Source organism: Macaca mulatta, chromosome 5 (genome assembly GCF_049350105.2).
Source record: "Macaca mulatta isolate MMU2019108-1 chromosome 5, T2T-MMU8v2.0, whole genome shotgun sequence".
Lineage (NCBI taxonomy): Eukaryota > Metazoa > Chordata > Mammalia > Primates > Cercopithecidae > Macaca > Macaca mulatta.
Genome location: NC_133410.1, coordinates 167422140 through 167446255, shown reverse-complemented (window position 1 = coordinate 167446255; position 24116 = coordinate 167422140). Strand labels below are relative to the sequence as shown.

Sequence of the window (24116 nt, the reverse complement as noted above, 5' to 3'; positions counted from 1 at the left end):
CAGCACTTTGGGAGGCTGAGGAAGGAGGATCACTTGAGCCCAGGAGTTCAAGACCAGCCTAGGCAACATATGGAGCCCCTGTCTCTACAAAAATTAAAAAATTACCTGGGCATAGTGGCACACACCTGTAGTTCTAGTTACTCGGGAGGCTGAGGTGGGAGGATTGCTTAAGCCCAGGAGGTCAAGGCTGCAGTGAGCCAAGATCATACTACTGCATTATAACTCAGGTAACAAAATGAGATTCTGTCTCAAAAAAAAAAAAACAAAAACCAACCATTTTTTAAAAGACTTGATTATTCAATTGAACCATGCTGGGGGCTTTTTTTTTTTTTTTTTTTTTTTTAAATCCTCTTTCTGGGATTTTATTCCTGACATGGATTTCTCCAGTTTTTAACTTCTGAAATTTCAAATAGCTACTTTCTCTTTTTATATTGAAGGTTCTAAAAGCTGTTTCATCACAGGTTTCATTCAAGTGATTTTTTAAAGGAGAATTTTAAACTGCACATAAAATTTTCTTTGATCTTGGTTTTGTCAGGTTAAATAAGTCATTCATACTAGTAAGTGCTTGAACATACTTCTGTCCAAATGAAGTAAAAAGAATTAACTATAACGATTTATTGCTTTGATAACCAAGATATCAACTATGACAAGACGTATGTATTATAGAATGAAATATAAAAGTTTGGCAAATACTTATGAAGTAAACTATGAAGTCTAACATACATTCCTTCTCTTACAGAAAAGGAAACATTAGCCTCTAAATCAGCATAACTCAACCTGCTTTTAGAAGGAGAAACTGCCTACTACTGTAGAACAAAAAATAAGATCATAATAATCCGTAAGTGCTTCTCATATTGCCCCAGGACAGATGTCTTGCAAGAGTACGCTTCAGCTTAAAGCCCAAATAAAGAGTTTGGAAAAAAGTTGTTGTCAGTCTTTGCAACCATTGTTTCATGAAACTAATTGTTATTGACTATCATCTAATAGTAACTGTTTACTGAGTGCTTATAACATCTAACACTATTCCAAGTGCTTTACATTCATTCTCTAATATAATTTCATAACCATATGAGATAGCTTCTATTATTTCCCCAGCTTTGCAGATAAGGAAATTAAGGCTTTGAAAGGTTACATGGTTATGAAGTAGCAGAACTTGGATTTGACCCCAGGCTATTGGACTCTAAAACTAACATATATGGCTTTTAAAGCATCTTGTAATATTGGCATGGTGCTTTGGCAGTAAAACGCAGTTACATCCCTAATTTTCAGAAGATTCTCACAGTACCCTTGTTGAACAGGTACTATCTTCCTTTTACAAATAAGAAAGCTGACGTTCGGAGAGACTCAGAATTGTCCATTGTTACACAACTAACCAACGGCAAAGCCTAGACCATAACCCAGCTACGCTCAGTGGTCTTCCTGCTTTGCCACACTGTCACGACTTTGATAACAACCGGATGGTATTTCAGAGCACCTTCTTCAAAGCCATAAAAGTCTTGACTCTTTTTGAGGAATGGGTACAAGTATAGATTTGGTCATAAAAACTCAGGACAATGACCATTGCATTAGCAATTAGTGTAGGTAATTAATATTTAAAAATGTCCTGCTTTGTTGGGTAAACAGGTTTGCATCAGTTTTGGAGGCCAGGAGGCAGACAACAGATGTTTCGGTTTAGGGGCTGTGCTGCAGAGTACAGCGCTGTGCAGACAGTAGGGAACAGCAGAGAGAGCAGACTCTGTCCTCACACACCTGTCTCTGAGGTCAGCCCATCCGGGCTCTACCCAGCTATATGCCATATGCCCTTAAGCTTCTCTCTCTCTCTTTTTAAGTGTTCATCATCACTGGAAAAGCTTTTCTTCTTTTGAAACCTTTCCCCCTCCCTCTCTAAATGTATTTTCTTTCAATTTCTCTGCACATAGGCAGATACTGAGAAGATTTTGTTGTGCATGTTAATTCCAGTGGCTAGCGGAGAGCTACTGATACTTTTCTAAGAGTGTATAGGCTGTTTGTTGTTTGTGTTTAAAGTATTGTTACACAAGTGATTTTAAAATCCTATTTGGAAAGAAACAATTAGGCCGGGCGAGGTGGCTCACACCTATAATCCCAGCACTTTGGAAGGCAGAGGCAGGTGGATTGCTTGAGCCCAGGAATTCGAGACCAGCCTGAGCAACATGGCGAAACCCATCTCTACAAAAAATAACAAAAATTAGCTGGCGTGGTGGCACATGCCTCTAGTCCCAACTACTCAGGAGGCTGAGGTGGGAGGATCACTTGAGCACAGGAGGCGCAGGTTGCAGTGAGCAGAGATCACGCCACTGCACTACTCAAGCCTGGATGATAGAGTGAGACCTTGTCTTAAAAAAAAAAAAGCAACAATTGATATAATCTTACATGTGTTTTAGTACTTCAAAGTTGGAAATGTTTACACAAACGATATTCTATTTTATCCTTAAAACCTCTGTGAAAATGTCTGCTTAACAAAAGGAACTACAATCCCTTCAGAAACTGGCCTACTTATTATAATATCAATCTAATAAAAGGAGAACTCATGAGTTGACTTACAGTTTCCTTTTCTGATCTCTCCACCCATTCCTTATTTACTGCACCATATACCTTGTTCCAAAAAATTCCAGTGTTGCTCCTCGTTATTCGTTTCACAGAAGAGCTGTTATTACTGAAATATATTCTGTTGCTGGTTTTATGTTGCATGTTCTAGTTTGAGTTATGCTAACCTTCAATTATATTAAAACAGTACTTTTGAATTTGTGATTTTATAATCAAAATGTCATTAAAAGTATTTTAAAACTAGGTTTCTTTGGTGATATAAGAACCAGTACTTACAAAATCAGCAGGGAGGTGAAGCTTGTAGAGCTGTAAAATGGACTGAAGCAAACTGGACACCTGACTAGAGACTAGGACATCCTGGCCTAGTTTCATGTTGTCCGTCACTTTCCTCTGACTTGTAGCTACCTGCACACTCCATTTATCCGTGTCTGCGATAATACAGACAGCTTCAGCTATTGGCTCATCCAGGACTGGATGCTGAAAGAGAAACACAGTAGGTCAACTTCCCACCATACCTCCAAGTAACGCTCAGAATGTCCGCAGTGGTTTTGTTTAGCGTTACACTAATGGTTTAGAAGTTGAAGGTAGGAGCTACAGAAATTTAGAGCTTTACAGGGACTCAAATAGGAGTCTCACTAAATCATTATTTTAAATTAATTTGATAAAACTGCATTTAATCATTTTTTTCCTTACACCTAGGAGGTTTGCTATAGCTTGTTCAACATTCATAGAAAGCAAAAAGATATGCACCCTTACTACAGTCCAGGATATTAAAATTCATTTCTTTTTGAAAGGCTGCACTCTCTTTTGAAAATAGGGAAAGTGTACATAAGATGCAGGATATTCCATCATCATTTCTCTAATAACAAAGTTAGGCAGGATAACTATTAAAGTTACAGCTTTAATCATGAAGCAAAGTTGGGTAACTGTGTATGCTATATACACAAATTATCTCCAACAACCAACTAAAATCAGACAAAGGGATGAATTAATTTATCTAGGTGAGTCCAAAAGGTCAAAGTTTCACTACTGATAAATATATTTAAATGTAAAATTCTTGACAGCTGGGCAGTTATGGATAGAGCAGATTTAACAACTGGTAAATTGTGCCATAGGGTAAATAGGGTAAACATTGAAGCAGTCACGAGGACTTTTTTAAAAACCTAATTTCTCAAAACAAATCAAAGTGTAACTGCTTGAGAGGGATGGGTGGGGCAGTGGGAGGATAGAGCGAGCCAGAAACAGAGAGACCTGCCTCAAAGCCAGTGTACATATGCACATTTTTCTAACCCTCATTTACCAAGGAAAATTAGTACTGGCTGCTTCTGTCCTTAATCCCTTCTACTATCCTGGGGTGACTGCTTGATTCTTTTTGCTGCTTAAATAACTTCCTCCAGTAAATCCATCTGAATTTGCCTTTGAAGAATGGTCTTTCTGTATACAAGGCCTGGTGAGATTGCAATTGGGTTCACCCTTCCTCTATTAAGGTATGTTTGTATGGCCCAAGCTATGCCAGCTGGATGCTCCTTCCCTGGGAATTCCTTGTAAGTACTGGCACAGAAGACCAAAAAAGGTTGGCTAACTACCATATTCCTGCCCAGAGAGCAATTAGTAGAAGGCCTGGTGGGACTTAGTACAAACACCTTCAAGTAGTCCATGGTTCCTGGAACTCCAGAATTGCCTTGTTGCTTACTTCAACCCTAATTCTTTTGTCTTCTCATCAATTCTATATATTCCTAATATTCTTCCACTAAGGTCTCTCCTGGTTAAGTTAACAAGAGTTGCTAATTGCAACAAAGAACACAAAGAGATACACAACTTTGCCACTGGATGATGGTTACCTGTGATTTTTACGACTTAATCCAAGTAGTGGGAAGGCTGCAAATACAAATCAAAGATGCACGGTGCAATACTGTAATTTTAACACGTGATCTGACTCCCTAGTTTTGGACTCTGCTACTAAAAGGGGAGCCTGTGCAGCTTCGTATTCCTTCTCACAAACGGGGAACAGAGAGGTGAGATGAATGAAAACTTTGTGGGGACCAACATTTTTTCCTACTATTATCTAAGGGGAATAGTAGGAAAAATAGTAGGAAAAACCCTGGTAATAGGGTTTATCTTTTCCCCTATTATCAGGGTTTATAAAAGTATAAGGGTTTAAAAAGATATAAACCCTACTATCAGGGTTTATATTTTTCCCATAGAAAGGAAGAGCAATCAGGCAAAGTCCGATGTTCAACATTTATTTAAGTGTCTGTTCAAACAATTTTAAAAATGAGAGATAAAGAATTTGATATACTTTTGAATTCATAAAGCCCAGTTTCCCAAGACAGCTCTCATTTTGTAGAATTGTTAACTGAAAAGTACAAAGATTTTCTTACACACATAACGACCCCATCACCTTTTTCAACCAAAGGTTTTCATGACCCTTTCACCCCTACGCTTCTTACACATGCATATATACATTCTCCAAAACGGACACCTAAAGATACAAGGCCTCAGTGACTTCCTTTTACAAGTTCCTCCAAGGTCTTGTTCATCAGTGTGTTATAAATTTACAGCAAGATGATGATGACTTGCCATCAATGAGTCTGGTCCTTATGGAAAAAATAAAACCAGGAAATTTGAACACTGAAAATATTTGTATTTTGAACTCAAGCTCCTTCACTGCTTTGCATTTGTCAGAAATCCACAACATGCTGGTCATGCCACGGGACAGATCTATATTAGGGACCTTTTCCTCATACTGACCATATGTCAACATAGAGACAATGCATTGAACGTATGCCTGTCACCTTTCACAGTAAATTCTAGCTTTTGCGAGGGGCAGGGGGAGGCGGAGGATTGATTTGCAGTAGGTAATTTGGGCCCTAGGTTCAAATCGAACTTAGTCTTCTAAATGATCTTCCCATTGCAGTGGTAGGGAAGGGAAGAGTGTGTCAATCCCCTTGTCCAACAGTGCATAGACTAAGTTATATAGTACCACTACCAACACAAAGGGCTTTGTTTTAAGCAACTAATTGCTGGAATAAGGGCCAAGAGGTGTACTAGGAAGGTGATGGATGGAAGATTCTGCAAGCCTAGGTTGTATCAGAAGGCTGTAGATTTACATGCAATAACGAAAAAGGACAGAGAGGTTAGTTCAATTATTTTAAAAGTAAGCAGGCAAGAGAAATGTAAAACTAAAAAATACTAACATGAAAAATGAGTACAAGTCTTTTTATTGATTTACTTTTTAGAGACAGGGTCTTGCTTTTGCCCAGACTGGAGTGCAAAAGTCCGATCACAGTTCATAGTAGCCTCAAGCACCCGAGCTCAAGTGATCCTCCTGCCTCCGCATGGCAAGTAGTTGGACTACAGACGTGTGCCACCACACCTGGCTAATTAAAAACATTTTTTTTCTTAGAGATGGGGTCTTGCTATGTTGCCCAGGCTGGTCTCAAACTCCTGGCCTCAAGTGCTCCTCCCACCTCTGCCTCCCAAAGAACTGGGATTATAGGTGTGAGCCACTACATTTGGCCTCTAAAGTTTCTTCTTTCTTTCTTTCTTTCTTTTTTTTTTTTTTTGAGACAGTCTTGTTCTGTCGCCCAGGCTAGAGTGAAGTGGTGCAATCTCGGCTCACTGCAACAGCTGGCTCCTGGGTAGCTGGAATACAGGTGTGTACCACCACACCCAGTTATCTTTGTATATTTAGTAGAGACAGGGTTTTGCTGTGTTGGCCAGGCTGGTCTCTAACTCCTGGCCTCAAGTGATCTGCCTGCCTCGACCTCTGAAAATGCTGGGATTATAGGCTCACAAGTCATTTTTAAATCACTGGAGCAAAGAGGCAGAATCTGAGGTAGAGACCTGAGTAAAGACTAAAGAACAATGAGTCCAAAGATTGAGACAAACTGACAGGAATTTGCGAGAGTCCATTCCTTGAAGGTGGGGCTGAATCTTCTCTTTGCATCCTTAGCCTCTAGCACAGGAGCTGGCATTTGAAAAATGTTACTTGCTGCATGAAAATGAAACAGATTAAGCACAAGCAAATGACAAGAGGCGATGAGCATCTCGTGTTCCTTACAGCATGGATGGCTGACTTTTATGCATGCAGGCCCCAGGAACAGAAAAGAACCAGTGGAACCTTTTCAAAAGAGTATCCTAAAAAAATACCCAGGAATTACATATTCTCAGGCTACCAAATACATAACACACAGTTCCCTGAATCAATCCAATTGCCTGCATCTAACTATATCACTTAGTAGCTACTTATTTACTAAAGAATAAACACCTTTTAATGGAAGAACAAACAAGAGGGAAGTCTAAAAATTCAAGAAAAAAAAAAGTATGCTGGAAAGAGATAAAAATATCAACTAGTTTTAGTTACAACTCAAGGAGTATCAGGGCCACTGCTGGCCATTCCTGATCATGCCTGAACTTGCATAGGGTCAGAGAGTTGAAGCTGAAGTTCTGGTGACTTGAGATTTCTAATCATCTTTCCAAAGGAAACTCAACCCTATTAGAGGGTGGGCAGTGTAAACATATTATGATCAGGCTTATCAGTCAATCTCTAAGTTTTCAGAATTTAAAGAACTCTAAGATCAAGAAAACTATGTTTGGATTTGTCACCGAAATACATACCTGTACACACCTTATGCTCTGGAATTCAATGTAACATTCCTCTTGGGGTAGACTTTTTTTTTTTTTTTTTTTGAGACAGAGTCTCGCCTTGTTGCCCAGGCTGGAGTAGAGTAGTGCATTCTCGGCTCACTACAACCTCTGTCTCCCAGGCTCAAGCAATTCTCCTGCCTCAGCCTCCCGGGTAGTTGGGATTACAGATGCCCACCACCACACCCAGCTAATTTTTTGTATTTTTAGTAGAGATGGGGTTTTACCATGTTGGCCAGGCTGGTCTTGAACTCCTGACCTCAAGTGATCCACCCACCTCAGCCTCCCAAAGTGCTGGGATTACAGGCGTGAACCACTGCGCCCGGCTGGGAAGACTACTTTTTAGGCATCTATAGAACCACAATAAACAAACACTGAATTATATGTATACTGCTGCTTTTTTTTTTTTTTTTTTTTTTTTTGAGACGGAGTCTCGCTCTGTCGCCCAGGCTGGAGTGCAGTGGCGCCATCCTGGCTCACTGCAGGCTCCGCCTCCCGGGTTCACGCCATTCTCCTGCCTCAGCCTCTCGAGTAGCTGGGACTACAGGCGCCCGCCATCACACCTGGTTAATTTTTTGTATTTTTAGTAGAGACGGGGTTTCACCGTGTTAGCCAGGATGGTCTCAATCTCCTGACCTCGTGATCCACCCGCCTCGGCCTCCGTAAGTGCTGGGATTACAGGCGTGAGCCACCACATCTGGCCATAATACTATTTCTTACTATCCATACCTTAATAGTAGAAGTTAGTAAATAGTGAAATCTGTCAAGTAAGTTTTTTAAGTTCACAATTTTATCAAGTTCACGTGCACAGCAGGTTTCATACATACACTTATTTGCAGTAACAAACATGTAGCAGTACTTTTAAGAAATTAAGTACTCTAAAAAATGCAAACCTAAGATTGGCTGCTTTAAACACCTATGAAAAGCCTAATCCACTATCTGCTCTTCTTAGGACCTGGAGCTTGGGCATGGGAGCTAAAGAAAAGGAATAGGAAGGTGGGGCGTGCCTGTACCCCAGCGCTGACAACTGAACCATGGTGAGCCTCACTATGGCCTCCCATACACCTTAAGGAAAAGGGAGATATGATATGGATACCTGTCGGTTTAGTAAGATTATTTGGCAAAATTTCTCTTCTTAATGCTAAAATCCTTTTCACCAAAGGGTTGTGTTACCTTGACTAAATTTCTCTAGAAAAAACAAACCCAAAAGCCTACATTGTATAGTTACCTTTTTAAAAAGTTCTCCTGCAAACCATTGTAGTCTCAGATTAATCAGGTCCTCATTTCAGAGTTCCAAATGAAAATCTGAGAGAAATACTAATATTAAATAGTCATTCCATTTAAGATGCCTGTTTGAGAAACTTTACAAACCTTATGGATGCTGACATACATCAATTACCCTCTTCTCTCTCAAGCTAAGGAGAATCAATTTCGAAATAAGTTTCCTGTCCAAAGAATTTGTCAAATTCTCCTATCAGAATGCATCTGTGATATGTTTGTACTTCCTCCATCATCTGAGAAAAGTACTGCCCTATCGCCACCCTCCTGAGTGCCCACACCACACTGAGAGTCCAACGGCAGCCAGGGTATCAATGCAGAGCTGCCAGCCCAGCACCTTCCTGCCACCCTCGCCAGACCACTGCCAGCAGGTTACATGCCTCCCACAGAAACTTCTGACAGGAACTTGCAGATAGAAGAACACTGGAGACGAGTAAGGAACTGAGATGATTGTTAGGGTGGATGGCCAGTCTCCAGAGAGAACGGAGGTAGAGGCCATATGCCACTATCATTTTCCCCTTGCTGCATTCATATGAGAAGTTAGAAACAATCATTTATTCTTTCTACCTTGTCAATATCTCATTTACCCAAACTACTTTCCTGTGAAGATTTCTCGAGATAGACTAACAAATGAAATGCCTTGTTTTATAGATCTTTAGAGGATTATTGAGTTTTCTTTGCTTTTACAGCTTGTTGAATCAACAGGGTAAGCCTGGTTAAACTGTAGCCTCTAAGGATGGGTCCGTTTCCTGGCAGTGTTAAATGCCTAGGACATTTCAATTTCAAGGTTTTGGCTCAGATTGCTGCACACACAAAATATGCTGCCTTGATTCATATACACATGACTTCTGCTTAACTTAAACTTCCATGAACAAGAAATGTCTACAAGGTTTAGAGAATCCCAAGAGCTGTGGTTCTGATAATTCAACAAAGGGCAATGAGAAGATGACAGCAAGGGCTCTGAAGTCAGATTGGGCTTGAATACAACCACCGTCACTTACCAGCTGTGGAACCTCAGCAACTCAATCTGGGCTTCAGTTGCTATGTCTGTAAAATGGGACAGTACTTAGTTCAGAGCTTCTGTGAGGCTTAAATGCCATTTAAAGCACAAGTTTTCTGTGAGAAAAATGTGTTGAAACATGTAGCATAGAACCTAACACATTAGGTGCTCAAATGTCCATCCTGCTCTCCTGAACCACCCTCTCTCTGTATCGACCATGTACCCTGAAACCTCAGACTCAAGAGCTCACAAATAGTGCAGCTGTGGACAACACTGCCCTAGTTTATGTACTTTACCTAAAACCTCAAACTTCTCAAATACCACATTATCATTTCCCTCACCAACTCTAAAATCTACGCTAGCACATATAACCCAAACCGTTAAGTTAAAACTGTTCTTCACCCTTACAGCTCTTCACAGCCTGGGCCCACCCAACCTGTACATATTCAGTTCCCAATAAGACCCCTGATATGGTTTGGCTCTATGTCCCCACCCAAATCTCATTTCAAATTATAATCCCCACATGTCAAAGAAGGGGACAGGTGGGAGGAGATTGGATCACGGGGGCGATTTCCCCCATGCTGTTCTCGTGATAGTGAGTTCTCACGAGAGCTGATTTTTTTTTTTTTTTTTTTTTTTTTTGAGACAGAGTCTTACTCTGTTGCCCAGGCTGGAGTGCAGTGGCACGATCTCGGCTCACTGCAACCTCTGCTTACCAGGCTCAAGTGATTCTCATGCCTCAGCCTCCCGAGTAGCTGGGACTACAGGTGCCCACCACCATGCCCAGCTAATTTTTGTATTATTATTTTTTTTAGTAGAGGTGGGGTTTCGCCATGTTGGCCAGGCTGGTTGCAAACTCCCGGCCTCAAGTGATCCGCCTGCCTTGGCCTCCCAAAGTGCTGGGATTACAGGTATGAGCCTCTGCAGCTGGCCAAGAGCTGATAGTTTTAAAGTGTGGTACTTCCTCACATATGCTCACACTCTCTCCTGTCGCCTTGTGAAGAAGGTACTTGCTTTTCCTTCACTTTCCACCATGATTGTAAGTTTCCTGAGGCCTCCCCAGACATGCAGAACTGTGAGTCAATTAAACCTCTTTCCTTTATAAATTACCCAGTCTTGGGCAGTACTTTATAGTTGTGTGAAAATGGGACTAATACAGCCTCCCTCTCCAGGCCTAAAAGATTCCTGCTCTTACCTCAGGTTGTGCCCAGAATGCCTTCCCTGCCACCCCGTCTCAAGTCTACAGTCCTTCAAGGACCTGGCGTGGGTCCATCCCTTGCCCTGGAAACCTTCCCACACACACGGCACTGCTCTTCCTTTGACCTCTGAGAACACTTGCTGTCCACACCATTCATTTTGGCACTTCATCACACACTGTCTTAACTTGTTCCTGATTTCATATGTTTGTCTATTCAGTGATTTTATAAGCAACTCGAGATAAATCACATTTCATTTTCTTCTGTAGCCTTTGAAAGGAACATAGCACAGTGCTGGGCATGTGCAAAACATCTAATACATTCTGGCTGTGGTGAACAGTTTATTTTTGGATGGAACCCAGTTTCTATTAAGTCATCTGCGCATTTCTTTTTTTTCTGGCATATTACACGTCCAATGCACAATCATTAATATATTTCTTTTCTATGTACCACATTTAAATGAGTAGTATTTCATGTGATTATCTATTTTTAACCCAATGAAGAGTGAGGAAATGCCGTTCTTCCATATATGCTTCCCATAACTACTTATTAACTCATCATGCCATTTCTCCTGGAGGGGGCCAGGAATGCAGTACTGCTCTACAGATAGGAACACTCAGGACAAAAATAAATAAATAAATAAATAAATAAGAGCTTATTAAGCATCTTGGCACATAAGAAATAAAGTCTAGGAACTCACAAGTGTTTCCAACTTTTAGTCCAATGAGTCTTCTAAGCCCTCTACTATAAAATCCAAGGACCACATCAGGGTAGAAATCCCTTAGAAGACAAGAGTGCAAGAAGTGCCAATGATGGTCTGAATTTATTGTCATTAGAAGAAAACACAGCTACTTCTATCATACACTTTGCTACAAAAGTTCCCCATCTTTATGCTGCTTGACACGGACCCTTTATCAATCTTCAAAGAAGTCTCAGCCCTCATGTGTATTACAGACAGCAGGAGTGTGGAGACTTCTGTGTTCATAACCAGCTCTAAAATCTGCACAATAGTTATAACAGTGCAGGTTTAACTATCAGGGATAAGCCACTGCAAAGCCTCACACACAAAGGGAAGAGGCAACTTACGATTCAGGTAATTGGAAGCACTTCCCTCTGTTTTTCTCTGAGATTTTCTGGATAATAAAACACATGATTCTTTGGCTTCATTTGAATTCCCATTTGTTCATCATTTTATATAATTCTGGTAAGTTTTATACATTTATTAAACTGTACTTGGATGGCTGAGAGCCACTAAAAGGACTGCAGAGGTGTGTGAATTGTAGACCAGTATTTTAGAAAATAAAAACAAACCAAAAACCCCCTTCAGTCTTAAATCCATCCAGAGAAAAGAAACCTGGTTATCATTCATTCTTCTTAAACCATCTTCTCCAATATATAAAGTCAGTTCGACCTTTTTTTTTTTTTTTTTTTTAAACTCATGTTGAGTAGACATTCCTGACAGCAGTGTTACTGAGAGAGGGGACAGACAGACCTCCTGTTGGTGGCAAAGCCAGCTCTGAGATATGCTGAAGGGGTCATCAGCAAAAGGGGCTTCAGTTCCCTGAAAAAGCCACACTATCCCCTGCAACCTTCCCTGCTTCTCATCCTCACTCTGCTACTGACCCCAGCTGAGTCCTCACCACAGCCGCCCTGTGCGCACGTCCTCAGCACTCTGGCCTCCTGCTGCCACACACTTGTCCATGCTATTTTCACTGCCGATTTATTTCTATTTCCTGTTAAACTGCAAACTCCCTGAGGACAGATGCCATGTCTTCTTCTCTCTGGCTACTTCTAAGAGTTTTCTTTACCTTTAAGTAAGTGTGAATTTGTTAATATTCTCCCTACTTGGGAGTCAGTGTGCTTATTTAACCTGAAAAATGGCGGCCATTCTTTCTCTGAATATTACCTTCCCTCGTTTTCTCTATTCTCTTTCTGGCATATGCTACAAAGTCTCTTCATTCTGGCCACCACATCTTTTACTTGCTCTCTGATATTTTTCATGTTTTTTTGTCTCAGAGCTCAAAAAGATAATTTCTTAAGTAGCCTCCATTTCAAATTCTAATGATCTTTAGCTGTATTTAATCTGCTCTGTTCTTTAATCTATTCTTGGAGTTTTAATTTCAGGGACCATTTTTCAATTTTAGAAGTTGTTTTTAGTTCTTATACGAATCTAAATGATGATTATCACCTTATTCTCTCTTTAAGGTTCCAATTCCTTCTTTTTATCACCGTAAACATTTTAAACATGGCTACTTTAATAGTTATTGCCGATTAGAGGAGTGCTGATTCTCCTGCTTGTATGCGCTTGCTCTCTGCTCATGATGATTTCCTGGTTTCCCACATATGTTTGTAATTTCTGAATGTGGGCCTATCTTACTGGAGCTATGTTTCATTTTCCTATATGCGTCTCATGAGCTTGTGGTTGTGAAAGTGTCTAAAGTAGTGTGCTTCCTTCTGCCAGAGTCCTAAAGGTTTCTATGCTCCTGGTTTTATGTTTATTTCTTGGGTAGGGATTCGCAAATCACTTGGGTAGAATAAATCTGGACCTGAAATCCACAAATAGCACAGACCAGGGGTTTTGATTTCTCATGGGTGACTTTATTTTCCCCAACCTGTTTCCAGCCTGTTTCTTTGCTGCTTCACTGCTTATGTCTGGTGATTTCTAGTCTCCTTTTCATGGAAGAATAGTTCTTTGAAGCTCCAGGCTTTAGGTAAGGGGCTCGATTCCAGGTCTCAAGCCTTATGTGCATGCGAGACCACAATCTCTCATCCTTGGGTGAATCTGAGAACCTCAGCACCCAATTCCTAGGACCTGTATCAAGACTGAAATCCTGGAGGACCAGCTCATGCTTACTGCTTCGGTTTAGATTTCCATTTATCTCTGGCACAAAAGGATTTCCTTTTTTTTTTTTTTTCATGCACAGGAATTATAACAGTGGGGCAGCAATGAGAATAGTGATGTTTTATCCATCACTATATAGTTTTAGAGGGGAGGCATGCCATCCACACCAGTTAAGTACATGTTGCTAGAATCCTCCCACCTCAGATTTTTTTTTTTTTTTGGTTTCTTTTTTGGGCTGGGGGGACGATGTGTGGGGAGAGAGGAGACAGGGTCTCACTCTTTCACCCAGGCTGGAATGCAGTGGCTCCATCACAGCTTACTGCAGCCTCGACCTCCAGAGCTCAAACCATTCTCCCACCTCAGCCTCCTGAGTAGCTGGGACCATGGGCACACAGCCACCACACCCCGGCTAATTCTACCTCACATTTTGACTACTGCTATAAACACAGTGCCAAGCACATAAAACGTACCTGATAAGTATTTTTCAACAGATAAATCTCTAAGGTGTGATTCTCCCCACTCTAACCCAAAAGCATCTCCAGCTTCTCTGCCCCATCAAGTGACTTATCTTGACCACCTGAAATGCCACCACTGGAGATTTCTAGTGCATCAGACATATTTTTAACACATGAAAATACCAGAAGGGGTAACAGTCATATATGACCTTATCATAACTTTATAAGCATTTGCTTATCAGAAATTTTTCTCTTGGAAGCAGGTTTAATGTCAGTCACTAAAGGCTTAAGAGTTATAATAAGGTAAACAAGAGGAAGAGGAAAATAATCATTTTGGACCATGGGACATTGCTGAGGGATCCTGATAGGTATACATGAAGACAGTATGAAGACTTAGGGGTAAAGGGAAAGAAGAAAGGGTCCAAAGTGTGGCAAGATGGTCTGGAGGGCTGCCGGGAAAACGTCTGATCTTCTGTGTATCTGTGCCTGGGCTCACCAGACTCAAGCCCAAATTCAGCCCGTGGCCTTGAAGACACCGTACATAACCTCTGGAATGGCTGACTGTCAGGCTGGCCACTTGCTAAGTAAAATTCAGTCAGAAGTTGGGAAGAGGTGCTCAAGGTCAGAAAGGGTATCAGAATCAAGTTGTGTGATGAGATGTGCAATTCCAAAATAAAATGTGAGAGGGCTGGTAGCTTTTTTGCAGAGAATGGCACAGATGTTCAAATATCTTGTAGGTAGTAAAAGAATTTTGGGAAAAACATCAAAATTAGACATGTGTCTAACTCTGACACGATGCAAGAGACATGAAGCCCAAGAGACCTATAATAAGCTTTTATTCTCCTTTAGGTAACGGCAGTGAACACATAGAGCCGCAGGCATGTCTAAACATCTTACTCTTCCCCTTTAAGTTTCTTTAAAGAAAGGCCATCTCCCATTTCTCTTTACTTCAGAAGAAAGGGCCCCACTATAGTAATAGATACACATGGCTCTAACTCCAGTTTTATGGGGAACAGTCAACTAACGTTAGTGAGCACTTTCTATGTGCCAGGCACCAGGCAAGGTGCTGGGGATATGAGGAAAATTAAGTCCCTGCTTTCTGCTTCAAGGCACCTGCAGCCCTAGTGAGAGGAAGACATCTGGAACAGAACAGGGATATGGGGCCTGGAATGATTTCGAAGAAGAGGCAACGTATGAAATGGGTCTTCAAAAATGTAAAAAAGTTTGTTCAATAGTGTCCTAGGCAAAGAAAGCATAATCTGATAGGCAGAGGGGTGTGAGGAAAGGTGGACTATTTAAAGAATGGCGAACAGTGTGACTGGGCATAAGAGGAGATACAGGGGTATGTGTGTGTACCTGAAGGACATAAAAGGGACAACTCCAGCTAAGGAGTTTAGTCTCTTAGAAAATAGGAAGCTATTCAAGCAAAAGAGTAAATGATTGTCTCATGCTTTAGAAAGTCCTCTTGCAGCACTGCACAAGGTGATGGAAGGGGGTAAAGTGGGCATAGGGACGCCATTTGGGAAGATCAAAAGGAACTTTAAAAAGACTAGTCACATTGAGAAGGGGAGAGAATGACAATGATTTCAGACTGGAGTTGGGGATACCCAGAGATCAGCATTTTTTTGTTTAACCACAATCCATGATAAGAAATACATTTTAGCATCATGACCTGGCATACATGCTTGTATGACATAACCTGGTATGACAAGCCATATGCATACAAGTGTGACATGTGTGCATGTGTGTATAAATACACACACACAAAATACAAAGGTTTCATTAATCAGTAAGCCTAATGTGTGATGATCTTAGTTCTATATCATTAAAAAAACTGGTAATCAAAACCCATTTATGGGTCAAAATATATCGTTGTAAAAGTGCTCCATAGGCCAACAGACATAGGTAGTGTTGCAGTGAGGGCTGTGGCTACTGAAGACAGTGGCAGAGGCCAGAGGTACTGCCATGTTTATTATGCAAACACGGGGAAAAGAAAACAACGAGAGATGTTCCAAAATAGTGGATTTGTCCTACAGAGATGTTTTCTTTGTATCCTATTGATTTTGAGGTTGTTGCTGACCTGAGGTATTTAATGTTATCTGTTGTTACTTAAGTAATGATTTACCATTTGAAGGGACTTGCTGTTCTTTTATAGTCCTACAGGTTGATTGCACTGCATGGACTAATTAGGTATTCATGAGCGTATATATATCACAGCCAGGCTTTTAGCAAAGCTCTTTATCTGTGCTACTGATTCCTGCATGATATTTCTGGAGTCAATCTGTTGCTATGCTTAAAATTAAATGGAAGAGGCTGATGTATCCAATGGTTACTTCATCTTATAAATTATTCTGTAAAATGCTTGAAGCCTTGGAGCATAGTTATTTTTTAAAAAACATCAAAATGTAGTGTTCATTTTGGTCTTGATGACCCTGCCCTGCAGAGTTCGAGCTGTCCATTCTGCTCCTGGGCAAAGCAAAAGTGAATGTTTTCAGCACTCAATGAATGTGTGTACAGGTTCGGTTCAGTCATTCCTAACAGTAGTCCCCTGGGATTGACAAGGCCACTGACTAGTTAAGAGAACTTTAAGTACACATATAGCTTTCTTTTCTCTCTCTCTCTCTCTTTTTTTTTTTTTTTTTTGAGACAGAGCTTCACTCTGTTGCTCAGGCTGGAGTGCAGTGGCATGATCTCAGCTCACTGCAACCTCTGCCTCCTGTGTTCAAGTAATTCTCCTGCTCAGTCTCCCGAGTAGCTGGGACTACAGGCGCATACTGCCATGCCCAGCTACTTTTTGTTTTTGTATTTTAGTAGAGATGGGGTTTCACCATGTTGCCCAGGCTGGTCAGGAACTCCTGAGCTCAGGCAATCAGCCCGCCTCAGCGTTCAAGTGCTAGGATTACAGGCATGAGCCACTGTGCTCGGCCCATATATTGCTTTCTTAACTCTGACAGTAATTTTCATTTTTACTAAAATAATGGTTGTTATTCTGCTCTCCCATATTAAAAACATGATATATTGCTGTATAATTTACAAAGCACTTTCACATATATTATTATTATTTACTGAGATGAGGTCTCATTCTGTTGCCCAGGATGGAGTGCAATGGCAATGATCATAGCTCACTGCAGCATTGAACATCTGGCTTAAGCAATCCTTCTGCCTCAGTCTCCTGAGTAGCTGGAACTATAGGCATGTGCCACCATGCCTATTTTTTTTTTTTTTGCTAGAGATGGGATTTTGCTATATTGCCCAGACTGATCTCAAAGGATCCTCCCACCTTGGCCTCCCAAAGCTCTGGCTTTACAGGGGTGAGCTATCACATCTGGCCCACATTTATTGAGCACTTAGCAATGTGCCAGGCAATGTGCTAAGCACTTGATATGCATTATCTCACAGAATCTTCAAACCAAACCTATGACATAAGTACTGTTCACAGTATAGATAAGAAAATTAAAGAAACTTGCCCAAGGCCACAAAGCCACTAAGGGGTGAACCATGATTCAAACTTAGGTTTGTCTGGCTTCAGAAGTTAACTTCCTAACCACTGAATCATATTTCATCTGTTCCACTAAATACATTTTTCTGGGGCTTAGCAATGCCAGTTTACTTACCTAAGATTACCAACAAAGGAGTGGTAATACCAGGACTCAAACCCAAGCCATCGACACTAAGTCAGTGATCCTCCATCACCTTACACTGCCCCAAAATAACCCCAACAGTACCCCCGTCAGCAGTATTCACAGGCCAGACACAGGAGGAAAAAGGCGAGGCAAAAGGCTACCCAGGAGTCACAGGCATAGAATGCTGCTGGCACGTACGCCTGCTCTCTTTCCGTTTAAAGTCAAAAAGAAAACAGAGGAAAGAATGCACAAGATGTGGCAAGAAAAAAACTGAAACTGTATTACTTTACACTAATTTAAGGCAGCTGTATAACCTATATGTTAGGAGGCAGAGAGTTCAAATGACAGAAAAGAGGTAGTATATGGACTAAACAAGAATACATGTTTAAATATTTAAAGAACTTCTGAATCTTGATATGTGAAAGTCAGCAATAAAAATGAAAATCAATGAAATAAAGTTACTATATCTTTCTTTCATAAGAGAGACTAGGATAAGAAAAGTACACAAAAATTCTTAATATTGGAAGCTTTACAAAGCAATCTCTCAATGAGAGAAAAACTCCAAACTAGTAGTTATAAAAGTGTACATTTAGAGCCAGGTACAGTGGCCTGTGCCTATAATCCTGGCTACTTGGGAGAATGAGGCAGGATCACATGAGCCCAGTTCGAGTCCAGCCTGGGCAACACAGGAAGACCCCATCTCTAAAACAAACAAACAAACACATTCAATTTATGTAAGACAGATTATAAAATCCAAATTGTGCACAGGTCTAGAAGAGGTCAATAACCGGAATCAATTGCTTTTAAACAGTTAAAAATCCTTCTCTAAAAAGAATTAGGAGTACCAAAGCCTCCTGAAATCTAGCATGAACACTGAAATTAATGTTCAAAAAATAGGTTTTTTTCCTATTTTTTAAAATGCTATTTCATTTTTGAGATGAAGTCTTGCTATGTCGCCCAAGCTGATCTTGAACTCCTGAGCGCAAGTGATCTACCCACCTTGGCCTCTCAAAGTGCTGGGATTACAGGCGTGAGCCACTGTGCCCAACTCAAAAAAGCAAGTTATGATAAAACAATTTATTACAATTTTCTCTTCTTCAACAAGCTATTATTTCAGCTCTAACTCTGGTCATACACTTGTTTTTGGATCTCTGCTTCTTTCTCTGGCAACATACTCAAGAATTTAAATATTCACTGGGCTTTATGGAGCAGTAAATTCAGTATAATGTTTAAACAAATACTTCTAAAATATTTTTCAACAAATGTTTGTAAATGGATGTTGAAAGTAAGTCTGTTTTTTTTTTTTTTTTTTTTTAAATACTGCCATAGACCAGAGCGCCAGTCTGAGAGGCAGTTTAAACAGAACACAACTTCAAAAGCAAAACTCATTATGATGAATGTGTCAAGTGAAATTAGAAATCCACTAACGCTAATTGGATGTATTCTGAATGTATTAAACTTCTGAAGATATTTTTATGAACTCTTTGGAATTTCCTATTAACACCCACGCGTGGCTGCACTTTGGATGTACCCACAATTTGACACAATATAGGTTATTATGCGTAATAACTTTCGATCTCTCAGGGTGATTGCATAGTTTAAAGAAATGAGAAAAGCTACAGTGTGAAAACACTCCGTCCAAAAGGAAGGGAAAATGAAATATGAAAACGCTTGAAGAGTAATGACAGAGTAAACATGGTTGTGTTTTTTCAAATATAAGAATTATAGAGCCAGATGGTCACCATGAAAATCTAATACACAAAAATTAGAACTTGCCAGCCTATGGAAACACAAAATATTTCATGAATGGTTTTACAGACAAGTTCAAGAAGGGTTATCAATCAATAGATTACATTTCCAGAGTGGTCAGTGAGTAAATCCAAGGCATTCAAACAAAGTCCCCAGCTGGTAAAACTGATGTCACTGAGGACAATCCCGTTAGTTCTCCTGTAGTCTCTTGATACCTCTGTCAGAAGCAGCTCACTGGGCTTTATGGAAGGAAGGTCCGATAAGCAACACCAAGGTTCTTAGAAATCAAATGATAGCAGAGCAGGAAAAAAAAAAAAAACCTCACAGTTTGGCATGTGTGAATATAAATATTAGATGCAGATAGAAAATGTGCCTTAATGTTATAGGCAGTTACTAAACACACATAAATACAGCCTGTGGAATTGCCAAGGCATCAGACATCATTTTGGACAACTTAGATAGCATTATACAATGAGGGCATTATTCTTACAGGGGTCATTGATGCATGGACTCGTAAAATGATGACTATGTGGTGTTCATAACTATAAAGATAAATTATGATATTAAATAATTATGATATTATAGAGACAAAAGCACTTCCTAGCTTCATTCCAGGAGTATCCTGGTGAGGGGTGGTATGTGACCACAAAGCAGGGGTGGGGTTAGGAACATTTGGCCACACACATGTACGCTGGGCTGGCTTTCCCCAGCTTCGGACAGCCCTAGCCTCATCTCTTTGCCCTCCCCATTGAGGGAGGTTATGAGGACATCTGCTTCACTACTGAGTTTTTTTCCCACTTCACATAAATATACTTAGCCTGTTTAGCCTGTGTCTGATGTTTAGTCTTCACAGAGGAGATGCTCAAGGCCAAAGATAACATGCAATGCCTTTTGTTCCACCTCAAAAAAAAAAATACTTGTTGGCCGAGGAGGTAGGTAACAGGCCAAATTCTGATTTTCTTAATGCGATGAGGACTTTCCCTACTGCACAAGATACAAAATGTTTCTAATACAAAATGCCTATTTTTGCACATCTGCCCAATAACAGCTCAATTAAAAACAGGCCCATCAGATTGACAGTTTCCTTAACTGCTTAGTTCCTGCAGCACTGCAGATAGCAGAAAAGCACTTAATGGCAGCCACGAGGCAATTTTCCAGTAAGACTTGTTAATCTTTATACAGTCATCCTTATGCAGCCATCAAAGTGAACTTAATGACAAATCAGTTAAAATAAATTACTTTTAGGAACTTGTTTAAGCATCGGATAAAAAACAAACCATATGTGACATCTCTTTGGTCCTCACCGTGACAGCATATAATTGTCATCATCTGTGCTGTTTATTCCATTTGCCCGGCCTATCTGCTAACCCACCACTTCCAGAGCAGCTCTTTGCCCTTCTCTGTCCTGTTCTGGGCCCCAGGAGGCTGACCTCTATGCACCACAAGGCTGTGTCTGCATCAGCTGTGCCACTGCTCCCTGGCTTTCAGCTGGGCTCAGCCAATGAGAAGCACCAGAAAGAGATCAGAGAATGGGAGGAGGGATGGCAGGAAGTCACCCCCCCCTCCATTGCTCCTGCAGCCAGGCCACTCCTCGTCCTGGCTCAGGCTCTCCAGGGCTCTGATGTCACGCTCCCTCCCCTTACTCTGTCAGGCCCAGGTGTACTTCTAGCTTCCAGCTGCTGCTAGGCCCCAGGTGCCTCACTAGCCCTAGCTGGTTCCCATAACCCTGCCCACATCTCCATAAACAATCCCTTAACTAGTCTCTCTTCAGTCTAAACACCTGTTGTCGGCCAAGACCTTGGCTGACACACTGTCAGCAGCCAGAGGCTTCACGCTGGGATCACTTACATGGACCGTGTGGACGAGGTCGGCCACCAGGCACTGCTTCAGCTTCTCGTCACTGGCGGTCCCATGAAGCACAAGATCAGGCATGTATGTGGGGCAGTAGCCCGCCAGAAGTGAGCGGCCGAAGTTCCTTACGTTCTGGGTGCTGATGCTCTGAGACCTAAAACAACATGTGGCCCATTAAAATGCACAGCTGAAAATGTACTTTCTTCTTTCATTACAATTGGTACAAGCACTCCAATGACACAGGTAAATAAAATAGATTCAGGGTGGCCCATGTCACCAACCCTCCAGTAAGTGGATCACAGGCGGGAGAAAAGGGAGTTTTTTAAAGAAAAAAAACTATATCCATGGCTGGTCATGAGTTTGTTTTTGTACCTCATATTGGACATCCACCAGGCAGTCTGTGTCAAAATACTGACAAAAGAAAATATCTCAGGAAGGGCTCTTGCAAAAGCCTGGCTTTAGGAATCTGACATATCTGCACAGAATGGTGCCCATGACAGTGCGGAAGAACAGAAGAAATCTCTAATTACTGCTTTCAGTCATCATAGACCAAATAATCAACCTGATGGAGTGTTAAGGAAGAGGTGTTGTTTCCCAACCACCTCACGCTGCTCTGATCGGCAGGAGAGAGGCCACACGGCGAGTGTAATCCACCACCTCTGAAGCAAGGCATCTGCTGCCAGCCACGGACCTGCCCTGCAGTTGACAGAAAATTAAACTCCCTGTTCCCTCTCCCATCTCCACCACATCCCTTAGCTTCCCCAGAGGGTCATGATAGCTGCAAAGACAACCACTGGCCACCTGCCCCAGTGAGCTCAGTGGTACTAAGCCAGTGACCATCCTTGGAAGAAGGACAGGTGGGAAACCGTTTGTATAAAATTAATAATACTTCCAGTACCTTGTGGAAAAAAAGATATTGTGTGTAAAGCAGACAATAGTAGAAGCTAACACGATCACAGGCGTCAGGCCAAGAAAGTGGGATTTGAACCCAGTTCCCTCTACTTCCCAGCCTGCCGGAGTTACCTTGGCAGAGGCAGCTCCACTTCCAAGGACCCTCCAGTCCTGTCACCACCGTGACCCAGATCTAGCATGGCTGAAGTGCAAGCTTCATCGTCACTGTCTCCCAGGGCACTATCCGAGCTTTCATTTCGGGGAATGTCTCCTTCAGTCCTGAAGTTGGCCTTCTTGTTGTCATCCCCACAGGGGATATTTGCAGGAGCCACGAGGCCAGGGCCCCGCTGGACACAGCTGGCGGCAACAGGCTCCAGCACAGGTCCTTCCTCAGCCTTCACATACAAACCTGTAGCCGCCTCCAGCCTCCCCGGGGCAGTTCCTGCTACGCGGTGGGAGGCTGCGCCCAAGTCGGCAGCGTGGCTGAGCTGCCCGGCAGCATCTGCTGCTGTGTCGTTTCTGCTGCCTCTGTCCTCTGCAAAACCCTTGTCAGACTCGCCTTCATCCCCCTCTGAAGGCCGATTCTGAGGACAGCAGACATTCTCCTGAAAGCCAGGTTTGAAAGGGCTCCTAGAAATCTGCGGGTCCTGAGCTGTGTCAGCGGCCTCCCTGGCCTCCAAGGAGGGGCCACAGGCTTTCATCCGTTCCTCCATTTTTTTCATGCGGCTTTCAAAGTCAGACTCTGGAGATGTGGAGCTTCCTATCTGGAAAGTGACCTTTTCTATGGGAGGTTTCTCCCAAAGATGTCTGTCAGGGCAAGGCCAGGCCACTGACCGGTCTGGCAGTCTCGTAGACATCTCCACTTTCAACGGCTCACAGACAGCTTGCTGGTCCATCTTCATCCCTGCCCCCGAAACTTCACAGCTGGAAAGTCTTGAAGAGCCATCTTGCGGTACCTCTTTATTTTTTTCATCCCCACAAAATGCATTCTGAGGTTTCCAGGAAGCACCTGATGCTGGCCCCTGGCATCCTGTGCTGCAAGCCTCAAAACCCTGCTCTGGCCTCCGGTTAGCTTCTTTGTCAGGTTTAAGAACCAGGTCTCTACTGTCAGTGCCCTCTGGGCTCTCAGGAAACCCTGCCGGCCAGGGGTTCTGTCTCTCAGCTGCTGTTGGTGGTAGGATGGGGGGTACAAGAGCGGGCTCGTTCCTCACCGTAACGACCACATACTCGGACTCCTCCACCTCTCCTTTCTCCAAGGCTGTTATGATCTTGCTCCCATTTAAAACTTGGTCACCTTCACTGTGATTGCCACTCCAGGTCAGCTGGTTCTCTTGTAGCTCAGAGCAACGGAGAAAGTAGGTCAGGACATAAAGTATTCGCTGGACCAAGTCCTTCTGCTTCCCTACCACTACGGTGCGAGTCAGTCTCACTGGAGAGCCTATGGCTCCATAAAGATCACCTAGAGAGCAAAGGTGGACACAAAGGCAGTGGTCTCTGGGGTTAGCATGTCACAGATATATCAGCCTTTACAAGAGCAAAATAGATGACTTATATTCCCAATCTGGAATCCCTGCTTCAGACTCCTGATTTCTACTTTCTAGTAATGACCATGTTTTAGTTTTGCCCCTGTAAGAGAGTCAGCCTGGACACAGGCTGCAGCCCACCACCCCTGGTGTGTGGGAGTCGTGCTGCTGTGCACACAGCCCCTACCAGGGCCTGCTGGGTCTTCCCTGCAGCTCAATGGGTCAGCCAATGAGATGGCCCAAAGAAGGTTAAACCCAGAGTTCTGAGTATGTGACCAGATCTAATACTGTATCTTGGAAACTGGAAATAATAAGAATTTGTTGGAAGAATCCCAGGACATTGGGCCTTGGGATGAAATCCAAATTCAGGAGTTTCTCAACAGAAGTGCAGTGAATTAATTCAAAATACTTAATGAGGTGGTCTACATAGATTTCTCTTAATACACATACACACACCAAGCAGAATCAGTTTGACTAACAAGAAGAAAATCACTCA

The 24116-nt window shown here is 42.0% G+C and overlaps 2 protein-coding genes across 6 annotated transcripts in view; both read right to left on the bottom strand.

Annotated features, from left to right (window-relative positions):
* The window catches only part of FNIP2 (folliculin interacting protein 2), a 137669-nt gene that overhangs the window by 13529 nt on the left and 100024 nt on the right, over window positions 1-24116 (bottom strand). For all 5 annotated transcript variants that reach the window (XM_015139419.3, XM_015139421.3, XM_015139418.3 and 2 more), the window contains 3 exons: window positions 22230-23556; window positions 21204-21360; window positions 2842-3042 (listed from right to left, as the gene is read on the bottom strand). In XM_015139419.3, coding sequence (XP_014994905.3) covers window positions 2842-3042; window positions 21204-21360; window positions 22230-23556 — 1685 coding nt within the window. The remainder of the gene's footprint in view (window positions 1-2841; window positions 3043-21203; window positions 21361-22229; window positions 23557-24116) is intronic.
* The window catches only part of RAPGEF2 (Rap guanine nucleotide exchange factor 2), a 486440-nt gene that overhangs the window by 458312 nt on the left and 4012 nt on the right, over window positions 1-24116 (bottom strand). The gene's annotated exons all lie outside the window — the stretch shown is intronic.